Source organism: Bacillus rossius, chromosome 2, assembly GCF_032445375.1.
Source record: "Bacillus rossius redtenbacheri isolate Brsri chromosome 2, Brsri_v3, whole genome shotgun sequence".
Lineage (NCBI taxonomy): Eukaryota > Metazoa > Arthropoda > Insecta > Phasmatodea > Bacillidae > Bacillus > Bacillus rossius.
The window spans coordinates 6146685-6174185 of NC_086331.1; the positions used below are offsets into that span (position 1 = coordinate 6146685).

At 37.6% G+C, this 27501-nt stretch overlaps 1 protein-coding gene across 3 annotated transcripts; it reads right to left on the reverse strand.

Annotated features, from left to right (window-relative positions):
• On the reverse strand, positions 1–27174 carry LOC134529058 (protein artichoke-like). Of its 3 annotated transcripts, none has more exons than XM_063362760.1 (3): positions 27019–27174; positions 9240–9425; positions 1–3967 (listed from the first exon to the last, which is right to left on the reverse strand). In XM_063362760.1, exons 1-3 carry the CDS (start codon positions 27079–27081, stop codon positions 2069–2071), a joined length of 2148 nt encoding a protein of 715 aa, XP_063218830.1. In that variant the 5' UTR covers positions 27082–27174; the 3' UTR covers positions 1–2068. The 3 variants fall into 3 exon arrangements, with proteins under 3 accessions (XP_063218830.1, XP_063218831.1, XP_063218832.1); XM_063362761.1 differs by lacking the exon at positions 27019–27174 and adding an exon at positions 23219–23339; XM_063362762.1 differs by lacking the exon at positions 27019–27174 and adding an exon at positions 23219–23339 and having other exon boundaries at positions 9240–9428.
• Positions 27175–27501: the final 327 nt, after the last annotated feature.

The following is a 27501-nucleotide window of genomic DNA, read 5'->3' on the forward strand; positions in this document are numbered from 1 at the left end:
GTTCAAGTAAGTAATTATTGTTCGTACAAAATCAACAATTTTAAATTTTCTAGAACATTTTCAGCCTATTTGTAAAAAAATTTACCCCAAAAAAGATTAATATGGGCTGCCATAAGCCTGGGTTGACAGATATCTAAAAATAATTGATAATTTTTTGTACCTTGGGAAATATTGTAAATATTTTATAATTTGTTATAACCATTTAAGGCAAATTTTTAATGAAAGCGAAACTTTAGTTGTATTTAATTTCCTATAAAAGGTAGCCAGGTGTTTGTTTACATAATCATCATTGCTCAACAAATTGCTTTAATTTTTAACGTAAAAAATTTGCTTGTAAGTTGCGTATTACTGGTTGTATTGTTTTTTTGTAGAGTTAAAAGGGAGAAATTACTTTAAATACACAGTTGTACACACCTATTGCCACCCATGTAACAATAGCTAAAACACGTTTTCAGCATTTTGTAGACTTAAAGATAAAGTAGTTTTATAAACTGGAAATAGTTTCTTTAAAACAAAATATTTTGAAGGCCAGTAATATTTGTTTCTATAAGCATACACAAAGTTGCTTGGCTTACAGCCAATAAACATGAAATTATCTACAATGTATTAATATTCTCATACAACTTTACAGTTTATCGTGTAAATTTATTGGCACTGACACTGCTAACAAAAATTGGACATATTCATTGAAGAAACAAACTTTTAGCATTTGCTCAGCTAAAAGTATTTGTACCATGAGAATTCTGAAAACCTACAATATATTTTTCCTATAATTTTACTTGAATGTAAATCAATATGTACGTAAATACTAGGAAATTCAGCTTCATATCCAGTTCACACAAAGGTTATCATTAAAAAATATTACGAATAAATAGAGATTTTGAAAACTCAATGTCTGAAATAGCTATACATGATTGTAATGATTTTACACTTATCAAGGAGTGATGATTATTTTTTTTTTTAAAGAAATAATGTTGCCAACATATCTTGAAATTAAGTGTAATGCATAACTTACGAGAATCTATTAAAATGTCAAATCAGTTTCTCGTACGAAAATTTATACCATAACACTTGAAAATAGGCCAGCAGTTGTCACTGATTGAGACAAAAGCGAGGAGAATTTCAAATGAAGACATCTCGTTAAATAAAACTATGTTGTATAGAATGGCTCTTCTAGAAAACTAATCCTGTAGAAAATATCTAATTTAGATTATTCCAAGAAAACACAGGTTTAAATGCCTGGTGGCTGAAGACACAACATTTAACTTTTACAAATATATCATCATGTGTTATCCACCAATTAGTTTTTGACCATTATTGCTGTACTGTTTACTATCATTAAAAATATCGGTTATTTTACAGTAAGGAGGTCACAATGGTTATCTTCAACATAAGAGCTCAATAACTAAGGCTAATAAATTACTTCTTCTAAACACGAAACACTTTCATGAATCAGTTAATGAACTAAATAGTACAGTTTGTGAATCGTCATAGACCAAAATGGTCTATGACCAGAGACCGGAAAAATTCGCAGATTCATTTTGCGATAGTCTGAAATTCATACAAATATACCTTTAAGCTGCTTTTGCTATTGACTCACTGTTCATCTGGGCGACTCTAGGCCAATGAGAAACCCTCAACCAAAGAAGTAACGAATCACGGGCAAACCAGTTGAGACGACTCACAAGTCGGCAGCCAACGAACTGGCGTTATTTGCCCGAGTGTACAGAGGACTGCGTAGACTATCCTGAAGGTCATCGAAACCGCGAATTTTTCATGTCCCTATCCATGACGATTCACAATCTACACTCTAAGATTTTTTAAATAGTAAAATCTTATCCCAAACTAATTACTTTGTACAAAAAATATATTCAAAAGTTTTTTTTTTGTGGTGTCAAACATATTTTTCATAACAGTGTTTGGCGAAGTGTTTTCGGGTAGTTTTGTATCATCCACAAGTTAAGAATGTATTTATAAAATAATTCTTGGTGAGCGGTGTCGTTGGATCCACAGGTAGCCGGCGTGCTTCCCGCAGGCGATGGAACTCGAAGTTGCAGTCCGCAGGTGGTCACTCCTGTTCCGGGAGCGCCGGACCAGCGCTGCTCTTGCTCGGCCTGACGGGGGCCGTCGTCGCCTGGTCGCCGTCTTCGCCGTCGCTGGCGGAGTCGCTGTGGGCCGCGGTGGTGCCCGGGATGTCCTCCCTGCTGCTGGTGCTGTCCGCACCACGGGCCGTCGAGGCCTCCTCCACCGCCGGGGTCATCAGCAGCGCCTCCTCGTACGAGGGCGGCTGGCTGACCCAGCGCGCGGTCGCTTCGGGAGACTCTCTCAGCCTGACGACCACCTCGGCCTCCTCCTCAGACTCCGAGCTGTGCCGGCTCTGCGCCGGACCCGGGTGAGCCGCCGGCGCCGGTCTGCCCGTGCGCCGCCTCTTCTTGCGCCGGTAGATCCTCTTCGTGATCGTGGACGCGATCGCCAGCACGGCCGCCACGCTGAAGAAGCACACCAGGAAGATCACCCCGTAGCGCGTGAACCTCTCCTGGCCGCTCGCGGGCTCCGGGAACCACTCGTTGAAGCACGAGTTCTCCCACGAGATGCCGCGGGCTCTTTCGGGCGTCTGGCACTTCACCGTCTTCGGGTCCGTCTTCAGAATCCGGTCGCCGCCCGTTATGTGGTCCCACAGTTTTTTGAATTTTTTCGACTCGCAGTTGCAATGCCACGGGTTGTCTCCCAGCCAGATGCTCGACAGGTGAGGCAGTCTCTCCAGTATGGTGACATCGATTGGTTCAGTCAAGCGGTTCCCAGTCAGATCTAAACTGCGAAGCAGCTGCAATCGATCGAAAGTTTCGTTGCGAATTGTGCTTATTCTACAATAGCTCAAATCTAAATCCATTAGCGTAGTTGAAGATAGATAATTTGGGATGGCTTCCAGCAGATTTTGAGACAACGAAAGCGAAACCAACCAAGGAAGTTTAGTCAGCACATTTTTGTCTAGACTTCTTATTTGGCATTGGCCCACATCTAGATATTTCAAAGAGGGATTGTCGAAGTTTTTCAGACTAGGTATATCATTTTTACTGACATTTAAATATTTTAAATATTGATTTCTTGAGAAAATCTGAGGAGGTAACTCACTACTGATTGAATTGCGAGCTAAACTTAAGTTTTCAAGGTATTCTGCCCCGTTGAATGCATCTGCATGAATCTCAGAAATTATGTTGTCCGACAAATCAAGCTCCTTTAGATATCTATTATTTTTGAATTCTCCTTCACGCAGTACAGATATTTTGTTCCCTTTGAAATTCACATGTACTAAACTGGGCAACCCAGCAAGTCTTGGACGGGTAATACTGCAATATGTTGCCTCAAAGTGAGACAAAGAACTTGAAATCAGGCCCCCAGTTGTAAGTGAAAGTGCATTGTTTCCGTTTAACGACAGATTCCGCAGTGCAGGGAATTTCACGAGCGCAGTCGGCGAAAGAAAGTCCAGCTCACAATAACTAAGATCAAGGTAGGTAAGCGATGGCGAACCGAAATTCCTGATCCACTTTATAGGATTCCTCGAAAGGTCCAAGTATGTTAGTTTTGGCAAGTTCTTCAAAGCGGCAAGGCCAGCAACACTGTCGATTTTGCAGTCTCTCAAGTGCAGTTTTTCCAATGAATGACTCGTTAAGACTGACGTGACTGACTTTGTGTCCGTGCCGAGATTCGTGATTGGGTTGCCAGCCAAGTTGAGCTCTGTGAGTCGAGTGTTGTTCTCGATGAATGTGTCAGCGTTTATTTGGCTCAAGTCAGATATGTTGTTGGAAGAGAGATCCAAGTATTCCAACTTGGGCAGGTTCTGAAATGCCGTGCGTGGCACAGCCTGTATCTGGTTGCTCGAAATGTGCAGACGTAGTAGCTCCGGATAATGACCCACGTCGTCCACAATTGTGCGAATGGCATTGTTCGACACATCCAGAACCTGAACCTGAAATGCATACAACAAACATATGTATCATATGTATCAAAATGCACCCAAAACATTTTAAATGTTATTAACTAGTTGTACAAAAATTATAAATTTATATGATTATGTTGAAAACATATGTGATAATATACATGGTTTATTGAGCACATAAAGAACCAAAGCAGGAAAGACTTAGGCAAAAACATCAAGTGAAAACGCAGAATAAAACAAATTAAAACACCAGGTTTCTGTTTAGACTCCGAACTGACCACTGAGATGAGCGATCTGTATGGACATGAACTCAATAGTTCTAACAACTGTCTCGTAGGCCATACTTTAGTGCAGGTGTAAGAAAACTAACGGTGGGTATAAGCTGCAGGTGTCAACGTGGAGGTCCTTGGTTTAGTCCTCGGTAAAGTAGGAGCCTGCAGTGACCCTTTCCTTGTACTTTGGGTGTGTGCAACCAACCACGGTCTCTAAGGTAATAGATCGGGAGTCTCAAAAAATGGAAGTTCAAGTCCAAATATTTCTTTATCCTGCCCTTCCATGCTCCCTCAATGACACCTAGCGACTAATGTGTTATCAGTTATTCAGCTCTAGATCCCGGACGAATTTAGTACTCAGAACCCCAGCAACAAAAGTTCATTACTCAGGTGAGTTATACCTTCAAGAGTTCCTAAAAACGACATAATGAAAACAATTAAATTAATGAACATTATTTCAATGATAAATTTAATGTTACTCAACAAATTAACATGCAGCAATTCACTTTCCTAAAACAGAACGACAATATGTTTTTATTGACATAGACACGAATACCTGCCTTAATTTCTGGATAGGAAGACCAACCATATTTTCGTAAGGCCTACCCTTAAATAAGGCAATAAATAGATGAATAAACCTATGTGCAAGTGCGTTTGTATATACAGATATTTTTAACAGAAAAACTTAAAATAATAATTTTTCACTTCTCTTTCCAGTGTTTTTTTGTTGTATTTATCCCAGGGATATTTTTACACACACATATATAAATACAAACATTTATTAATAAGTTGTTTTAAAAGTTTCCTATAAAATAATAATCTTCCCCATGTTACAGTTACGTCAGCATATTTTACATGAAGAAAAATTGTGACCTGGAAATAGTACCCAGGAAACGAAAATTTTACATAATATAGAGAGGCCAGCTGCTATTAAAAAAAGCACATCATATAAGTGTGGTAAATGCTGGCATTCCAGTACACGTGAAGAAATGAACCATAGTGTTGCAATGGAATGCCATATTTATGTGCTGACTGCAACGAGGTGTCAGTGTTAACAGTGAGCTCCGGACAATCCTACTATTTCGGACTGACTTGGTGCTGATCACTCAACAGCTTGTAACTGCCTAACGTCTGTGCGCTGAGAGAAAAAAGCAAAGGGAAATTAACACAGGTTTTGTTATCAGTTATCAGTATGTAAGGTTGCGGCAACCAAGCTCCAGCACAAGTATAAGAATGTTATGTTATACGTTGCACATTCAATAGTGCAGAGACGGTCAAGATGTTTCTGAATGTGTTTCTGTAAGAAGTAGGAACAAAGTGCTCTGCTGTGGGAACTGTAAAAACACAGGCCAACGTAAAAAAATAATTGTAAAAACGTTTTGAACTATATCACCTAAATTTCATGTATTTTTGGGTGCTGAAACCATAATTTGGTACAATTTTTTTATTACCAACTTTCACAACCAATTTCAAAAAGTAGGAAAAATTTTAAATAAAAAATTGAAAATTCATTTTTTTATTAAGTTACAATAACACCTAAAATAATGTTAAATGACTTAAGGCGAATATTAGGTGCTAATTATTTGTATTTTCTCTCCCTCGTCTCGGTAACATTTCTTGCATAGCTTTTTCTTCGATGTGATGCATTTTGTTGTTTTCTGTGAAGTGACCAACAGTAATCAACCATCATCTTGGTATTCCATTGTCCCTGGTATTGTTTCTCCATCTCTTTTAATGTATGTCCTGATGAAACAATTTCCCTTGATCTTCACTCACATTACCTAAGTTTTCAGGGGAAAAATCAAGATGATTATGCAAAAAGTGTACTTTAAGGCTCATCAGACAACCAAGAGTTTTGAACTTTTTTTTATCATATTAGCTACAATAAATTTATAGTTAGGGGCTTTCACATTGCCCAAAAACGTTTTTTTACAAAGTCTGTAATGTTCCTTGGATGTTTTTTTTTTTAAATTACAAAGTCACCACATATATAACTAAAAGTGTTAGCAGAGTATTTACAAACACGATTAACCATATTAAAAAGTGAACAAAAAGAACATAGGTTAAGCACAGAAATTCGAGGTTGTATTAACTAGAAGAAAATGAACTGCTGTGTAGTTTATCAGAAATACCAACCTTATAACATTTGATTGTATTGGTTGCCTTATGACACTGAAATATACTGTCAACCTGATATTTCTATGATTACAAATATGTTTATATATATATATATATATATTTTAAAAATAATTTATATGTACTTAAAATATTAAAATGTGAGAAATTGTTGGGTGATACGACTTTTTTATTATTGTTTTCAGTATCAGCACACCAAATAACACAAGAATGAGCTAAAAATATTAAAACAGTTTTATTCATCGTTGGCCTATATAATTAACACGCCCAAAAAGAAAATATTATAGTTATGAAAACATATCATGTAAATGTAAGCCTAGCAGAATAGTTAGATAGACCCAAAAAACACATGTTGGATAACCCTTAGTGTGCCGCCAATTAGTATTTTTGGCACAATTCTAAATTTGAATTTTTGAAAAATAATATCGCTAGTCATTTTTTTTTCTGCAAGAACTTAAAATTTTTCCGCCTCCTGTACACTCCCGTTTAATCTTTTTCAGATCTGTCTGCCCAATCTTTCCCAGCATACATATCATTTTGCCAACTATCTAATGGCCCAGCATGTGCTATCGTCTTATCCCCGCCTTGGTGCACATCCGTCGCCTGTAATTCTCCCCCGAGCTGTGACAAGAAGTGCTATGTCCTGCAAGCAATTAGAGCAGCTAGATTCTGAGAGCCAGCCTTACGCGAGCGATTTCAGGCACGAGCACGGGTCATTTTGCTTGAGCCCTCGATACGTCGCAGGCGTCTGCAGAGAGTGTTTCCCACTGACAGCAACACATTTCCCATCCCCCTTTCAGCCTTTCCAGGGAACCAGGCCCAGTGCAATGGCCGGGCGTCAACCCCGAGCCTGTCTCAAGGCCACGACACCTGTCTCCCAATGTATCGCTTCTCGTGGCAGAGTTGCGAGTTATTTCCCCTGGGTGTTTGAACGCGTCTAAACGCCTGCCCCCTGGCGCCTCACGCAACAAACAGTGCCCTGTAGTTAATTTCCAAGCCACCAGAGCGCTGCACTTGTCCCCTCCATAAGCCCAATGCTCTAGCAGTCGCCTCGTGTGAGTCGATCTCTCCTTGTTTCGGACACCCCTCAGTAGGTCGCGCTGGCATCGGCTAGTACCACCAACTTCGATATATCGAAGTTAGTATTTCTTGACCACTCCCTCGGAAATCTTCGGAACCTTTCGGTCCAAACCCCAAGCCTCCCCCCTTTTTCTTTTGTTGACATCGTCTTTTAATTACGAGTCGCTGCCGCCCCAAACCTAATTCACGCCGCGACAGCAGACTAACCACACCGCATCGTCGGCGAGCCACACATCAAGACTTCACTCAGGTCGTTGTTTAAAAATCAGCTAGGCAAGGGATGTTCTCCCTACAACTTTAGTAATTAGTAATTAGTCAGTCTGCGTACCTCGTAGAAGTAGTCATGCTTCGTTAATAATACTTCATAATATTTTTTATCTTTTGAATCATGGAAACGTCCGCACCGACCACCTGTTCGCGAGCTCCGTACCCTGGCAGACTCTAGAAGCCATCTTCCTGTATGGTGAGTTTTTGACAAACCTTATTCCCCGACCACAATCATCTTTGTTAGTAGGCATTTTCTGCCTACTTTGCTAACTGTCTGTGATCATGTTCTGATCATGTTTTATTCGGACCTGTTCACAGACAGGGTCCAAGGGCTGGATGCGGACCTAACAACACCACCCTCGAGTCCTCCCTCCAGCAATCAGGACGACTAAGGCGCCCAGACGCCTCGTTAGCAGCTCACTTCGGCCAACGAACGTCAAACCTCCAGTCCTTCAGTTTTTTTATATCTTCAGAATAATATAAAATCACGACGTTGAAAAGATCGGAACACCAGAATTTTTTTTGGGAGTTTAATCGCTCTAAGCGTACTGGGATTATAAAAAAATTAATCTGTTGATTGTTTCTAATTATATTTTAATTAGGTCCAATGATTAATGATAATTTTCTAATTAGGGTCGGCCCATTCTTTAGATAATATAATTTTAATTCCATGTTTATGATTGAATAATTTTAATATATTTGTCAATCAATTTATCAAGTTTATTATTCTATTTGAAAGTAATTAAAAATCAAATAAACATAGAGGTACTAATATCTAGACGAAATCATTATTTTGCCTTTTGAAACTAAAAGATCCACCAGTTACACAAGTCATCAAGAGAGAGTGAAGTGTAAAAAATGACAGCAGAGCTTAGGTTTACTGTTTACTCTGTTATTACTATGAGTAACAAAATGATAGCAGAGCTTAGGTTTACTGTTTACTCTGTTAATACTATGTGTAACATTAGAACTACGTTTCGTTGCAGCTGCCAAAGCTCCATTGTAAAAAATAATTTCTGCCATACTGCGGTAGGTAATATGCCGCTGGGATAGCCATGAAATTCAGGAGTGGGAACTAAATATTTGGCGAGGACATGTTTTTCACAATGAAGCCGGACCCCTGTCAGCATTGCCACCTTTGTTCAGATGGTACCAACGATCCAGTTGATAGAGACCTGCAAAATTCGCGGTTTCGATGGCCTTCAGAATAGACTGCACATACCCCTGTACACTCGGACAAATAACGCAAGTTCATTGGCTGCCGACTTGTTAAGTCGTCTCAGCTGGTTTGTCTGTGATTCGACCCTTCTTCGGTTGAGGGTTTATAACTGGTTGAGATTTCGTCCAGATGAACAGTAAGCCAATAGCAAAATTATCTAAGAGGTATATGTGTTTGAATTTTAGTCTATCACCGAATGTGTCCGCGAATTTTGCAGGTCTCTACCAGTGGATTACTGTCGCTTCATGACATGTGTGTGCCAGTGGCGGTTGGCGAACCACAGCAAGCCGTGCAGACTTGCCGGCTGACGTCAGCCAGAAGGACCTACCAGCGGGTGCACGCCGGCCGGGAAGGACACGAGGCGGCGCCCCCAGCAGTCCACCACCATCAGGCCGTCCAGCTCGTGGCAGCTGCAGCTGGCAGGACACTGCAGCTCGTCAGCCTGCGCGAGCACCCGCAGCGCCAGCAACAAGGCCACGGCGGTCTTCATCTCGATGCATCCCTGCCCTGCGGCCTGCTGGCAACAGCGAGCACCTTCAGGCCGGCAGTACCACGTGCACTACTGCATGGACACTGTGGCCCAATGCCAGGAGGTGGCACTACTACATGGACACTGTGGCCCAATGCCAGGAGGTGGCACTACTACATGGACACTGTGGCACAATGCCAGGTGGTGGCACTACTACACGGACACTGTGGCCCAATGCCAGGAGGTGGTGCACTACTACATGGACACTGTGACCCAATGCCAGGAGGTGGCACTACTACATGGATACTGCGACCCACAGCCAGGAGGTGGCACTACTACATGGATACTGCGACCCACAGCCAGGAGGTGGCACTACTACATGGACACTGCGACCCACAGCCAGGAGGTGGTGCACTACTACATGCACTAACTTATATGAAACTCAGGCTTGAAGCCAAGTGGTTAAACTACAAACATGCACTACTACATGGACATTGTGACCCACAACAAGGTGGTGGCACTACTATTTGCACTACTACTATGAAACTAGGGCTTGCATCAAAGCGAGGCTACTACAACATGCACTTATACATGGACCATGTGGCCCACAGCCATTTGGTGGCACTACTGCATGAGCTACAACTATGAAACTCAGGCTTGCATCCAGGGGCGCATTACTACCTACACTAGTATGAAATTTAGGCTTTTAGCCAAGCGGGGGTACTACTGCATGCATTACTACATTGACACTGTTGGCCAAAGCCAGGTGATGGCACAACTACATGCACCACTACTATAAATCTCAGGCTTGCAGCCAGGCAGGTTAACTAATGAATGTACTACTACATGGACGCACTGGCCCAAAGCCAGATGGTGGCATTACTACATGCACTACTACATGGACACTCAGATATTCAGCTTGGGGGTGGCTCGACTAGATGGACTTTTACCAGTTGCCAAGAAATAGCTTGTAATACCGCAAGAAAAATATTGTAAATTTGTACATACTACACATTGCTATGGTTATTTTTGTGTATGTGAAATACGTTCTTCGAAACAATACTGAATATTTCTTGTCGCTTTATCAGAAAGAGGCCAAATAATATTTAAGCTTGATATTTCATACAAGCATACATGGTTAAACAACGTGTAATGAAACTGAATGTGCAACTATTGGACTTTATTTTGTTGCATTATGCTTACGGTAAAACAGCGTGGGTTGGCGCATTGGGTGAGGTGGTCCCTTCTCCTATGGTTTTTGTTGCTATTGGATTGATGTCACTATAAGGTTGTGAGGGTTCTTTAGGTATACAGCTTGAAAGAAACCGTGCTTACTCCGCCTTAGATCCCTCTTATATGCGGTAAATAGTGAATAATTATTGTAAGAACCTCAGTCCAACACCTGAATTTTTTCTTTAGTCTTTAAATTCATAAAGACACTGCTATTTATTATGACAAGTACCACTAACCCGTTTAATTTTTATCAAAATAAATTTCTGGGAGCAAATTAATTTTCCATATAACCATGAAATACGGTTACAGACAGCGCACCTAATGTCAGAACATTTTCTGTCTCAAATGTTGTTCTTAAACTTACGTTATTTCGCTGAAATATTTAAGCAATACTTAAATTGTTCGAATCATTCATGACGCGAAACAAAGACCACAGATTGAGGCAGTCACGGGGTCGGTCTGTCGCAAGGGCGCTGGTGCTTTGCTGTGATTGGCTGATTGATGGTTATTGGGAGTTGTTACAGGGAACCACGAGCAAGTGTCCACTTAATGATAAGCATGGACATATCTTCCATATGGATTGGTCTGGCGTCCAAATTATTAATAATCCGGGCATATTTTGACTGCTAAGGGCTCAAAAAATGTATTTGTACTGTGACATCTGGGAAAAAAGGTGAGCCTATCACTATTGTAGCATGTAATAATTCAGAGAGTGTATGTTACTACCTGCAGTCATTGTCAATGGAGTGTATAAGAAAATAGAGTTTAGTAATGGGCTTTCTCCGAATTATAAATTTAGACACATGAATGCCAAAAAAAAAAAAAAAAGCCTACCTGAGTTATGAGTTATTCATTAACAGTTTCAAAGATTTTTTTAAAGAAACTTTTTGGTGTAAACCTATTGATTTCAGATGGTCATTCCTCACACTGAACTGGGTCATCAAAAAATTATGGTAATCCTTTGTCTACCAAGCCACTTAACGCATACCTTTCAGCCATTAATCATGTCTTTATTGGCCCATTGATGAAGAATTACAAATAAGTAACACAGGTTGTAATGAAACAAAAAAGTTAAAGATGGACTCACTAAATAATTCAGTCGGTCAGCTATTGGGGACAGATGGCGTAATAATTAATATGTATATTAAAACATAGGTTAATACGCATCACTTTTCCTTCTATAGAAACATTGAAAAAATGTGTAAAAATTAATTCACTTATAAGTATATTTATAAGTATTAATTGAAAATAACATGGCTGAATAATTAGAGAACAGTAAATATTTACCCGCTTAAATAATAATAAAAATAATATACCTAAGCCAATTTCAGTGTGATGTATAACACAGTAACTGGTAAATAAACACACAAAAATTTCAGTTTGTAGACTTATTAAGCATATTATAAGATATACGTACTGACAGCATCAGTAGATAAAGTAGAGCTGGAGGGATAGCCTACATTCTTTCAATATCTATGCACTGCAATGGGTACATGTTTGCCATTTCAGATTCTACGAAAGCTTCAAAGTCTTCTCAAACAACCCAGCATGATTCCTCATCTGTAGCGGATGTACCAGTCCCTGTTTCAGAACACACATACTTCTTCAGTTTACCCAGGTTCTTCAACACCCCCGACTGATGCACATTCTCTTCATACACCTCAAAACATTCAAGTAACCATTCTATACCTACTGAAGTCTTGAACCAGTTCAGCGCTCCAAATGAAAACAGCAAAAGAAAATCAAAGAGTGTAATCGTAATTGGTGATTACCAATATATTGAAAATATTGCAAAGAAAAACTTGGTTTTGAGGAAAAAGGCAATGAAAGAAGATCCGAGCTCATCAACACACACACACTTTATTAGCATTTGCGAACCAAGTAAAGATGGTGATTCGCTTTTGGATGACGCAAATGATTGTGCAGAATGCCGGGAAAACGATTTTTTAATCAGAATTGTGGATACAGGATAAAGTTTTGTAAGAGCGGAAAGTGATTGCACGAGACATGTTCTCTCTACGTGAGTGGCAGAGATAACATGAGGAAATAAATATAAAGATCTAAACGTAAATTTACCTTTTAATACGGCCAAAAAACCTACAAACGGAAAATATTTAAGTGTCTATTTACATTTACAGTGTTCTATTTCACACTGAAATTCGCTTAGATAAATATATATTTTTTTAAGTAGGATAATACTTACTTATCTCAAGTCATTCGGCCACGTTACTGTTTAATTATTACCAAGAAATATTCTTTTAAGCGATTAATTTTTAAAAATTTTTTCCACTTTGCTGTAAGAGAATTTTTTTTGTATGTTCTATGTTTAGATATAAATACTAACCGATGTTTTGATTTATATGAATAATTACGCTATCTGTCACACACACTGCACCATCTATCCCAAACGTTCAAGCAGAGATAAAACACTCCTTTTGAAAAAATGAAAATATGTTTAATTTGAATTCATATTTTTTACCTGTAGGAGTATTTTTCATAAAATTAAAGAACTAAAGTAAAAATTAACGAATAATGTTGCAACGTTTTATGAACATACAATTTACAATGGCAATTGAAACGAAATGTGCGCCAACTCACCCTGTTGTTTTTTTACTTTATTAATGTTCTCAGTCATTAATGAAAAGTTATTCAGGGAACGGTTTCCAAAAAATTTGTAACTAATACAGGTCCTGGGACATCGCAAAGTATAAATGCCCAGGTAAGAATCCGAACCCAGTTTTACTGAAAACATTTTCTGTAGCGACACAGATGCTTTCATTGCAAATTTACAAATACCTGTCATTTTACATGGTTATTTCAGTTCAGTTAAAAAAAAATTGGTTGTCTGTAAAGTCGGTTTACGGACGATAGTTTAACGTGACAACGTCATAACATAACATGAAATGATTGCATACTTTTATGAATAAAATTAAATGATTTTTATTGAATTATCACTATTTTGTATGGATACAAAGAAGGAGTGAAATGAAATCTACAATTTAATTGATAAATTTACTTTTATTTGCACTCATTAATTATAATATGTTTATTACTTTAACGAAGAGATTAATTCAACTATAACTTTTATACATGTTTGCTATTTAACTTCTTCCAACCTGTGTTATTCTGTTAAGGATAGGACGATGATAGGAAAAGTAGGAAACGAATGGGAGTGTTTCAAGTTTAATGTGCCTCGAAAAAGTCAAATCGATGGTTGTTCCAATCGAGTGGAAGAGAGATAGATACGGCGCAAGCGTACAATGAGCGTAACGGGACACAGCGAAACGGGACAATGTGCGTATCGGGACACTTTTTCGTGCGTGCAGCCGGCGTTCAACGATTTATTAGACGTTGTCACGTCAAAAATTTACAGAATATACAGTGTAGTGGTAAGCGCACCAGGCTTTTGAGACAAAGGTCCCAGATTTGATTACCTGTGTAGAACTGGAAGTTGTGTAGTCTCATCTCCATATTACGGAAGGCTGGGGAAACACACGGCATGAAACGCCCAGGCGTTGCTACCTGGTTGCACAAGGCTCAGACACAAGTATCAAAGGATCAGCATAACGCTACATTAATGTAACATTTAAACTGAGTAAAAACTCAGCAAATTTTCACATCGACATTTATAATAAAAAAAAGGGGGTTGTCTGTAAAGTCGGTTTACGGACGATAATTTTACGAGATAACGTCATAAGAAAACATTGATGAAAAATTGCACACTTTTTAATTTTCAAATATTATTTCCAGTTTTTGCAAACTTAATTTAAATAATTTGTTTAAATATAATCACGAACAATTAGTTTAAAAGTCCGCCTTAACCTGTTTGATATTACAGAAGATTTTCTCGCACGGTGGTTGGCTCGGCTCAGGCGGAACGTGACAATTTTTCGCGCGTGCAGCGGGCGTTCATCGATTTATTAGACGTTATCACGTCAAAAAAAGTACAGTCTGTGGTAATATTAAAGCCTGCAAGTTTTCAAAGAAAAAGCTCTCTACCTATGCTAACTTGAAGGAACAGTAGCGATATGCTGACAAAAAAAAACCCTACAGTTGCACTGAAAAGTAGTGGCCCAATACGGCCTGAAACAATTTTCAGGCGAGTTATCGATTCTGAGAACTCCTCTTATCGAGAGAGTTGTTTGTTGATTGAAACGACAGTTTGAAGACCTTCTGACGTGGCATGAAATGAATAATGAGTCATATATTTAAAATACCAAGTTTCATTAAAATTTTTCGTAAAGCCAAGCCCCGATTTAAAATAAAAATGCTTGTGTTTTGTAGATTTATAGATATCACTCTCAGATGTCTAAACTCAATGAACAATATTTTGGTATAGCAACATGACGTAAATTTTAGTGTTACTGAAAAGTAATTTTCCTAATGTTTTTTTGGAACCATGTGATTGTAATGCATACTTTTAACTAAGAGAAAGTTATATAATAAACAGTAAAATATTTACGCACTCGTTACAATTCTATTCAACATAGTTGTCAAAATATGTTGAAGTGCTACAAATAAATAATTGAGCAATTAATAACTCATTTGTCTGGAACAAAAAAATATGTTTCCCGCAACTCAACGTTTATCATAATTTAAGGGACACCAATAATTGATTAATCATTTCAACGATTAGTTTTATATGTTTCACAGAATTATATGTTGTAAAATTTTCTTTGTTATTATTGTAATTTTACAATACAGTATTTTAGCATCTCGTTGTAAATAAATTTTGGGTTAAATAACAAAAACATTTCAGTGTAAAAAATATGGTGTTCATTTATAACACACTTTCTGGGATAATTTTTAGATACGCTCAAATTTTCTTTAATAATTAATAGTTCAAAATTAAAGTTAGAAATAATATATAATAATATAAATTATAATATAATAAAAATATAAATAATATCAATCAAAATAATGCACAAAATTATGATTCAGTCTGTACAAATTAAAAATCAACAAAAAACGTTACGAGTTTTAATACGTTTAGGAAATAAGGAGAATATATTACGCTTGACGTTTTCTAGATCACAAGGATCCATGTATAGTATATAATGACAAGGAAGACACTGTCATGTACTATACTTATGTGCACACCTTCCAAAGATACTTTAATAGAATTGATCACCACAAATTGACTAAGTTAATTGGCTAAAAATAATTACTACCTAGTTGTTGCAAAATAAAAACAATAAGTTATTACGTTAAATAATTAACTTTTTTTACAAAAAAAAACAGTTTTATTTTAGACGCGTATTTTGACCTTGTTTCCGTTTTCCTTTGTAAAGATTAAGTAAACTGTAAAATCAGGGATTGTAACTTCAAAAAAATTGTAAAAAGTTTTAAGGCAATCATTACAAAACATTGAACAAACTGACAATTTTTTAAAGACACTGAAATATTTTTTAAATGTTTTGTAGATTAAGTAAATTAAAATCCATAGTTAAGTCTTTGGGTTTGAAAGAAACATTCTAATTTTTTTATTGAATAAATATTTTTAAAAATATGACTTAACACAAAATATCGTGAAAATGATTCTGGTGGAAGTAATCGAATTTAATAAAACTAGACCAAATATTTCACACTCTTTAAATTGTCTTATGCTATTCGTATGAATAAGGTACCTAAACTGAATACTTGTTAAAAAGTTGGAATGCATAATTTTTGGAGCTATGGCTGATTATGTATATTATATGTTAAACAAAGTGATAGTAATCGACAACGAACATTCGGCAATATAACTGCCATTAGGAAAATATTTAAAATGAGCAAATCGCGAATGTCATAATATCAGCCTAAAAGTTATGTAAAAAACAATTAATTATCAATTTAGGGTAAATGGTATATTTCGGGTAAAATTTAATTTAATTTTAGAAGATAACAAATTGATAAACTTTTTTTTGTCTAATTTGGTGAGTAGTCGAGCAATCAGATATCGAGCGGACAGTATTCGAGTAGCCAGAGCCCGAGCAGTTGGTAGTTGAGCAGTCAGTAAATTGCAGTCAGTAGTCGAACAGTCAATAGTCGAGCAGTCGATCGATGCGCAGACAGTAATTTAGCATTGGGTAGTAGAGCAATCAGATATCGAGAAGTCTGTATTCGAGCAGTCGATAGTTGAGCAGTCAGTAGGTAAACAATCAGATGGTCAGTAGTCTGTAGTCACGTAGTCAACAGTCGAGCAGTCAGTGAGTATCAGAGCAGTTGATAGTAGATGGAAATAGGGCATACGGGGAAAATTTTATTCTTATGGACTATGGCTTGGTAGCTTACTCAGTTGTGGCTTACCCAACGTGAGAAATCGGTCATGTTCGGGCGTGTTCGCCTCTCGTTGCCTATGATCGGGACCTCGTTAGCCATCTTGGATAACGTCACTCACGCCATCTTGGAATCCACTATTTTGAAAATTTGTAATTATTAAACCAGAAATTCGGAAAAAATTCCATAATTCATCAAATAAATCAATTATTAATTTGCTGATTGATAAAAAAAATTTCCGTTCTTGGTGCGATATTTACTCGGTGCAAAATAGTTTGTTTTATTAAAAAATTATCTGATTTTAAATGGTGAAATATCCTCAAAAAATCTTTGATCAGGATAACCAGCCCAGTTGGTGGCAAGGTACGCCCAGTATGTTACCAGGCATGTCAAATAAGTTGGAGAGACACATCTAGAAGGTTGGCCAGGCATTTCCAGTTTGGTGGTCAGGCACATACAGTTAGTAGCCAAGGGGTCTAATATTTGTATACTTGGAATACCATTCAAACAAGTCATTTACAACGTCAGACGTGTAGGCCAAGCATCTCCGAACTAAGAGGCATTTTTCGTCAATACTCTGCGAACAATTTAAACAGTTTTTTTTTTTTTTCAATATCAGGCGTATAGTCCAGGTATCTTCGATCCACGAGGCCAATCATTTCCTTACTACAGACTTGTCGATGCACATTCGTCAAAAAGGAAGAAAATTTAACGAAAAGGACGCACATTTGGACGAAAATTCAAATTGGTAAAATACTATGTAATCAGAGGGATACGATCTCATCAGAGAGATACGACCTCATCAGAGGAATAAGATCTCATCAGATGGATAAGATCTCATCAGAGAGACACGACCTCATCAGAGGGATAAGATCTCATCAGATGGATAATATCTCATCAGAGACACTACCTCATCAGAGGAATAACATCTCATCAGATTAATAAGATCTCATCAGAGAGATACGACCTCATCAGAGGGATACGATCTCATCAAATGGATATGATCTCATCAGTAGGATAAGATATTACCGAATTGACTACCTGCCTTTAACAAAAATGGCTACACGTACACGAACAATCAACTCAGTAGGATGCGATCCTATCAATATGATACGATCGCCAATATAAATTATGCTCCAACTGTTCCAACTATCTTTTGCTTCAACTGTATTGGGCTCCAACTGCTTCAACGATAGTTCGTTACACGACTACAATGCTATGTGGCTACGAGGCTACATAGCTACGAGGCTACAAGGCTACGGATTTACGAGGGTACCTATCCACAAGGCTCGAACTGGATACAATAGCTTCATTCAGCAGCGAGAGTTACTTTATTTCATGCAAAGAACTTGTCGCAAGTAGACCATATTCTTGGCAACAGATATTGTGTTGAGGTAAATATTATTTATTATTTTTTATGTGGGATCCAGGATGATCATTCACGATCGCAATAGAACTTCTCTAGACCTCAGGGGAAGGGAAAATAGCCTTGCATGTCAGTGATTCTCAGCTGTCTCAAGGCATAGTAACTGACTGAGAAAAAAATATTTTTTAAGTCCACCTGATAGTGATTCTCAGTTTCTTTAAGAAAGAGTAGTTGTGTGGTTGTGAATCTTCTTTTGTCTGAATTCCACCTGATAAAAATATTATAAGTGCTGATTTGGTTATAGAAATTCACTAATTTAATGACACTGAATCTAATTGCATTTCTCATAATGAAAAAAATAAATGCAGGGATTATTTTCTTAGGAAAACCGGAATCACTTAGAAAATATCAGGCGAAGTTCATGGATCGAACCTTGGACAGAAATCAATTTAATAAATCAGTAAATTAATTGCTGATTTTTAATTATTTTTAGATTTTTTTCTGAACTTCTATGTTAATAATTACGAATTTCCAAGATGCCGGCTAATATATAAACGGCAGCTTACTGGAGCTGCTTTTTGGATTTTTTACCATGTTTTATTTAATATTTTTTCTTACCTAAAATTACCTTCTTTTTTTTAAGTACCAAGCAAGGATACAGCCAATAACAGGAATCAATCAAGCAATTGGAGGCTGGTGGACGATGAATCTGTCTCTTATAGGATTTTTCACCATCACTTTTCAATAATTATTATCCCTAAAGAAACATTTTTTTTGCACTGAGTATGCACCGAACCAAGGACTGATTTCCATTTCATCATTCAGTTAATTAATAATTGATTTTTTTGGCGTATTTTGGAATTTTTTCTGAATTCCTAGCTAAATAATTACAAATTTTCAAAATAGTGAATTCCAATATGGCGGACATGATTTCATACAAGATGACCAATAAAAACCATATCATAGGCACCGAGAGGCGAACATGCTCGAAGATGACCGGTTCCTCACGATGGGTAAGTCACAACTGAGTAAGCTACCAAGCCATAGTCACATAATAATATCATTGTCCCTGTATGCACTATTTCCATCTACTGTTGATAGTTGAGCAGTCAGTAAGTAAGCAGTCATAGCCGAACAGTCAGTAGTAGTGCAGTTAATATTCGGGTAGTTAATATTTGAGCAGTCAATAGCCAGCAGTCGGTAGTCGAGCGTCAGTAGTTGAGCAGTCGATAGTTGAGCTGGTAGTAGGTAAGCAGTCAGTAATCTAGCAAACAGATGACAAGCAGTCAGTATTCGAACAGTCAGTAATCGAGCAGTCAGTAGTTGATTAGTCCGTAGCCGGGAAATGGATAGTTGAGCAGTCAATAGTTAAAGTCAGTTTTCCAGCAATTATATGTTGATCAGCCAGTACTCGAGCTGTCAGAAATCGAGCAGGCAATAACCGAGCAGTCAATAGCTAAGCAGTCAGTAGATGAGCAGTCAGTTTTCCAAGCAGTCAGTAACCAAGAATCAGTAGGTAAGCAGTAGGGAACAAAGCAGTCAGTAGTCGAGCAGTCAGTAGCTGGGCAGTTATAAGTCGAGCGGTTAGTTGTTAAATAGTTATTAGCCGAGCAGTTGGTAGATGAGCAGCCTGTATCCGTGTAGTCGATAGTCAAGCAGTCTGTAGATAGGCAGTCAATAGTCGGACAGTAAGTAGTCAAGCAGTCAAAAGTCAAGCAATCAGTAGCCGAGAAGTCAGTAGTCAGCACTCAGTAGTCGAGCAGTCGACAGTTGAGCTGTCAGTAGGTAAGCAGTCATTTCTCGAGCATTCAGTAGCCGAGCTGATAGTAGTCAAACAGTCAGTTGTCAAGCAGTCTAAAGGTAAGCAGTCAGTAGTCAAGCAGTCAGTAGCCGAGCAGTCAGTAGTCGAGCTGCCAATAGTTGAGCTGTCAGTAGGTAAGCAGTCAGTATTCGAGCATTCAGTAGTCGAGCAGTCGATAGTTTAGCATTGAGTAGTCGAGCAGCTGGCTGTAGGAAATGGTTAAACCCTATCTCTGATAGCTCAGCTTCTGGGGAATATGAACCAGTCAGATTCTGTGCTTGACGTCACATGCACGGAGATAAATGAGGAGGGGAAGGAAAAGTGTACAATGCTATGATTGTCACTTTGCACTGTAGGATGCAAGAATGCATGACAACTTTGTGGGATGTGTTAATAGAAGTGTACATAAGCACACGAATTTTACATACAATACTAATGATTCAGAGGGAGTGGCAATTATTATTGTTTTTGGTTCCCTGAAAAATAATGTTATTTACGTGGGTTGTTTTTGCTGAAAACTCTTCAATTTTAGGACTATTAAAAAGAAAAATTACCTTTTCAGTCGTAACCACAGTAAAAATTCTGAAGAACGTCCTTTATTGCGGTTTCTTATGACATACAGTGTAACCAGTAATGGCCTATGTCCAAAAATACATTTTAAATCAATCTCTCCCATTAAAAGAACAATTAAAAAAATGTAATGTCTACCTTAATTTCAAGGTCCCTAGACCCAAAATAATCGTAGAAATTAAGAGTATATATATGTATGGGTAGAATATTTTCCGTAATTTTGCACTTATTACTTCTACACTGATACGTTTAATAGAGGGATGGAAAATCTCTGCTGATTTCGATACAAAACAAAATCGGACCAAAATGGTTGAAATGGAGTTGATCTAAAAACTATAAAACTCCCTTAATGTGCAAAATATTGCATACTTTTACAGTTATTATACCTCCTAAAATAGTACAAAAACGTTTGTTCTAATGGCATTTAGATAACACCAACCACAACTCCATTGCTTGGAAATAATAGACGCTGAAATACTAAAAAATTCGTTAACTCCTATTGCAGGCCCAGCACCAATTCTGGTCCGCGTTGTTGTAAACCTTCTAAATAACTTATTTTTTAACTAGTCTGAATAAAAAAATTATTACGACCAACCATTAATGCAAGAGGCGATTAAAATGAGGTCGCACAACAAAAAAATAATTTTCGTGGACACAATATCAATCCGTCTCTAAATTGATGCAAATCTTCTGAACATCACCAAAATCTTTAATTTCGAACGTTTTTTTTTTTTTGGTTACTTCAAACTTAAGCGCAAGGAATAAGTAAATTTGTTTAATGCTTAGCTTATAATTGTAAATGGGTATGTTGTTTTCGTTGGATATTTCATTAGCAACACAGCACAAGTCTACCTCTACCTGATCTTGGTCGATTTTAAGCTAATGACCATGCAATTCTTATCGAACATATAAAATTTTAACTATCTATACTTGTCTAATATCATCTCAGTTACTCACTGACAGTTAATTGCCTGATTGTTCGCAGTTGGGCAACACGAACAAATGTGCTTCTACAATTCTTATCTTCGAAATATTTCTTCATGAACACGTGCAATTCGCCAGAACAGGCGAAGCCAAGTCGTGGTGACGTAATGAGTCCAGCATGCCTTTGCAAGGGCGTGGATTACTAAATGTACGACTAAGTGCGTCTCGGCCCTTGTTACTGGCAAGTAGACATTTTGCTGTTACGCAAAAACATGGGAATCTGACCTGTAACAATTTGGTTTAAAGTGCACGCTGTCATTTACAAGAGCGTAGAAAAGTATCTGTACCTAAATGTTGTACAATCTTTTATACACGAGGTTTTTAAAACTGTAAAAAAAAAATTACTACATTTTTCATTACAGTTTAATCACAAATAAAAAAGCAATTAATTACACGTGACTCTTCTAGAAATCCTTTTCTCTTTTCAGGAACCAAAAGGAATGAGTCACCCTTGTCATCTCTGTACAGTTCAATAGTTTTGAAATGTCTGACGTGACAGTGAATTACCTACAGATGGCCAACTATCTGTTTGTAGGTTATGATATGTGTTTCTCTCCTCTCTGTCACTGATCTGCGAGAGGATCTAGTTGCGTACTGCATTCAGCCAATTAGAACGCAGCTGATATATTAATTGAGACATGCAAAATTCTCGTTATTGTCTGGTGTCGAGCTACATTACACAAACGTGTTCATTGTAAAGTCGCTGTGAAGTGTTCATTGGCTGCTGTCACATTGGACGTATTCCACGGGTCGCACTTGATTCGGTCAGCTGTTTATAGTGTCCTAAGGCTGGCTTCTATCCTTTAGGACGTATAGAATAACTCGTGATCCCGTGACTAGAGTCATTCAAGAGCAGAGACACAGTTGCATTACAGGCTGTCGTCAAACAACAACGTGCATTTTACAGGTATATTTATCCTACACATTGCTAGAGAACGGAAAAAATTCGCGATTTCAATTACTTATAGGATAGACTTCATGATCCTCTATTCACCATGTTATCGACAAATGAGTAGAGACTGGAAAAATTCGCGATTTCAATGACTCCATGATCCTCTATGCACTCGGGCAAGCTACACCTGCTCACTGGCTACTGACTAATGACACTTGCTAACTGGGATACTCCTTTTTTTGAAGGTTTTTCACTGGCCCAGAGTTCTTCAGCTAAAATGTGCCCCAATTACTGGAGCAGCAAACAGGCAAACGTTTTTTTGGATTCTAGCCTATCGCGAAAAGAATCCGCGATTTTCTCAGGTGTCTACACATTGCCCATGATTAGGGGCATGAATTTTGAGATAAAAATATCCGAAACCTCATTAGACTGCAAAAAAGTATGCCTGCGCTAGCAGTTTCTTCCTCGTTGTTGGCGGCCGTTCTATTTGGGAGTGCTTTTTCCTGTACCTGAGAGAAACTCAACAAATCACGAGACAACAAAAATTTTTAACCACACAGGTAGACTCGAAATCCTATCTCGAAAAAATGCAAGCCCGAACCCACGAATCACTTGGATGTAGCTACATCTTAAACAAAAGCTGTTTTTAGATCGCAAGAGGGAGAAGGAATGCAGGCCACAAGCGATACTCGCGATCTACGACTAAATGCAGATGCAGTAGCTTGAAGCAGTACCTGTGCGGTCCTGGGAACAGCGCTGTGCAGAGTCCCGGCGAGGCAGCACCGCCCTTGCCGCAGCCCAGGCAGTTATCGCGGCTCACAGGGAGATACGAGGCGGCGATAAGGCTCACGCCGAAGGCGATTACGGCCGCGATTACACGGCTCGCTCTCCTTGTGTCTCAGGGCGAGAACCAGACAATCAGGGTGTCCACATTTAGTACTTTCGTACTAGATCTGGTACTTTTATAAGTTCTTTAGTGGTCTAGTACATTTACGCTCGTATCTAGTACTTTTTTCTTTAATATAATAACATTACAGTAACCCCAATATGTTTTATTATTAAGCATAATTATTTTTAAAAACTATGGAATGTATGTGTGTGTGTTGTGATATTTAAGTTCGAGCAGTGAAATGTCATATTAACTTCCTAAATTGTTAAAAACATAACAAATTATAATTTAGTACTTTTTTTTTCTCCAAATCTAGTACTTTTTTCTCGCCTAAGTTAGTACGAAATATTTTTTCCTTGTGGACACCCTGCAGACAATGCCTGTGGCAGGAGTTTTCAGTCAGCATGGTGTCTTCATTCGTTTGTCCTGACACGTAATTCACCCTTATTTCATTCATACGAAACTGATTTTCCCTAAAGTCTGTTGTCCTTTTTTTTTAGGGCAAATTATATTAAGACGATCTATTGAGAAAAAAAACGACATACTCGTCACAGCAGGTCTAAAGGTTTTCTTTTACGGACTAAAATTTTAATTAAAATCAATCCACTATAAGTTTGATACGTACATAAAAATTAAGTAGCTAAATAATAATTTAATATTTATAGATGCAAAAAAAATGTTTGTTGTTGGAAACATTATTTTCGCTTCAAGATAAAGCATACGTTTAATCATACGAGTTGTTGAATTTATTCGAGATAAATTATCAGCATTGTATGGAACTAACTTAAAATAAGAGCTGAGTAGTTGCTATTTGATGTCAGCCTCCGCTGCACGGAGCTGCAATCTAGCGCCTGAGGATGTAACTGTGCAGAGCTGAACTCTAGCGGCCGAGACGGTAACTGCGCAGAGCTGCTCTCTAGCGATGAATACCCTGTTTAGGCGGCTGATTTCTCTGCACGGCTGCTGCGCGGGTTGCGGTCTTCCCAGGAACCAGTTTGGCAAACGTTTTTGGGTCCGTGTGACGATTTCTTCAAAGTGACCCTTAAAAATTCTTACAAAACTGTACAACACTTTTTGACGTGATAACGTCTTATAAATCGATGAACGCCGGCTGTACGCACGAAAAATTGCCATATTCCGCCTGAGCCGAGCGTGCAAGAACCGGCCAACCACCATGCGAGAAAATATTCTATATCAAACAGGTTGAGGCGGGCTTTTGAACTAATTGTTCGTGATTATATTTAAACAAATTATTTAAATTAAATTTGCAAAAACTGTAAATAATATTTGAAAATTAAAAAAGTATGCAATTTTTCATCAATGTTTTCTTATGACGTTATCTCGTAAAATTATCGTCCGAAAACCAAATTTACAGTCAAACACCCCCCCCCTTTTTTTTAAAAGTTATAACACACCTGTTAAAATCTGTAGAATTCCCTGGTGGTTTTATGGGAAAAAAGGGGGGAGGGGGAATTACTTTCATCCTTCCCATTTCACAGTTACTATTTTGTAAGAGCAAGCAGACCCACGTAGAGAGGGGATTTTTAATTCCAAAGGGCATCCCCCCCTGGGATTACGCCCCTGCACATAAATATCTGCCGTGCGTTTTTCCATCATTACTTTTATTTAAGAACTATTTCTAAATATAACTGGATACCTACCTTGCATTAGTTGTTCTGCTACAAATATTTTCAACAGATATTCACTGAGTGTAATATCCATGGGCATGCCCAGACATTTCCATTAGGGGGGGCCCCGCTAAATTTTTAAATCAAAAGCTGGATTTAGAATGTTAAATAACATAAATACATTCACTCATTGCCGTGTTTATATTTTTGTGCAGTATCAACGAGATATGTTTAATAGTTAATATTTATATCCGCATAATTTTAACAATCTTGAAAATATGTTTTTTTTTTTCATAGACAATGTTTAAAGGGTACTTACACATTTTCCCCCCTCGAATTTTCCAATAGCTTGGTCCAGATATACCTTGAAATGAACTTCGTTTTAGTGAATGCAAACACAGCAATTCAGACAGCAAAACTTTAACAAACCTCTTAATTTTTTTTGCTTGGCCATTTTAAGGGACCTCGTGTTTTAAATAAACTAAGGCGGCTGTATTTCCAGAACGATAAAATGTTTTAAAATATTTTTAATTAGCACGCTGCAACACTGAAAAACAGTTTGAGTGTCACAGTGCCAGAAATATACGAATATTAAAGAATGCATTGGAGAAAATGCCGATCTGAGTGTTTATATTAGGGGGGGCCATGGCCCACCTGGCCCCCCCTGTAGGCACGCCTATGGTAATATCATGTGCGTAAAAAGGCGTGCAAGCCTTCGACGTTATCGTAGGCATCGTGTTAAAAATTTAGAAAGAGCCCTTAAATAAAAAAATAGAACAATTACGAAAAAAATAATAAATCAACATGATGTGCGAGACCGTCAACTGAAGGAGTTTATTTCAACATGCTTTCGTAAAATAAAAGGTGAATTTGTAATCAAATACTTCGAAAGTAAAAAATCACATTAAAAAAAATTGATGTACCTACTTATACAGTGATTAAGCGCTAGCTCGAGGTCTTGCAATTTCAATGCATGATCCTGTTTCAGGTAATAAGAAAATATTTTATTTTTATTTTATAATTCTGCAAATTTTAAAGTGTAATATGCTTGTAATCTAGACGATGCTCAAATTTAATATTGAATTTAATAGTTTTTTATGAGTCTGTACAGAACAACCGTCAAGTTATTAAACTGTAGATATGAAAATAATTACCTTATGTAAATTTTACGCTATTAAAAATATTATATGGTTGAAAAATCGATATAAAAAAGTATAGCGATTTTGATGTATTGAAAACTACCACTGAAATTTATTTTGTTTCAAATGTAGTAAAATATTAAAAAAAAAATTATTTTCATAAAACTTTATTTTTAATGGATTTTAAGACTTAAATTTTTTTGTAACATAAATGCTTGTAATGTAGATCAGTTTCACTACAACGAAACTACATTAAAATTATTTTACAAAATTTCAAGCTGTGGTTGAATAAATTACAATTACCTCTTTTCAAAGTCGTTATTTGCATTGGGTTTTCTATCGGGTTTGTTTTAGTGGACTGTGGGTATCAATAACGTGTGTCATTAACTTTTTTACGTGTAAAAAACATCTAAAGAATCACTGGAGCAATTTTTTTTTCCCGGTGTGTGTAATATATCATTAAATATATCAGTGTGTATTTTACATATACAACGTTTTATTTTAAACGTTAATGTTGGTTTCGAAACCGCAGCGCCATCTACTTTCGACACCGACATCGACTTCACTCCCTGCATAAGCGACGTAGATGGTGCTGCTATCGCCAGCCATTTCCCCGAGACGCTACAAGTGGCGAGTCAAGGTACTACGTCTTCTGTTTTTCGATGGCTGCAGTGGCTCGTTGCTTACAACGTACGTACAAATTGAAATGTGAGAAACCTCCCCAATTTATTTATTTATTTGTATTCCTAAATGTGAGGAACAAAGAAAATACATTAACATTATTTTTCGTTAGAAAATGAAAATTGGAACCCAGTCATTTAAATATTTTTAAACTATTATTGAACTTTGAGAAAATTAAGGATACATTTTGTACTCACATTTAAGCCCGGGCTACATTTGCAATAGCACGCAAACAGCACAGACGCACAGAAGTTCAACATACACTATTAGATGAGAGCTGCCACATTGGCAAATAGCACGCGCACAGAAAAATAGCACAGGATCGGCGCACAGAAAATTCATTAACTTTTAACTTTAAGGTTATTTTCTGTGCGCGACCTTGGTGTTAGCCAATCAGCAAACAGTTTAAGTACTACTCTAGCGGGCTTATAAAAGAACAATTGTCACGAAAGTATTGGTGCTGTTGACTTGAGTAGTTTGTTATTGTTTTCAAACACACGATAACATAAAAATGGAAGGCACATTTGATATTTTTTTGATAGCTGTAATAGAAAGTAAAAATATTTTGTATGACAGGGGATCCGCAGGATACAAAAATGAAGAAGCTAAATTAAATGCTTGGAAGTCCGTGTATGAATGTGTTAAAGAAGCCGGATTTGAAATAAACAGCGATATTTATT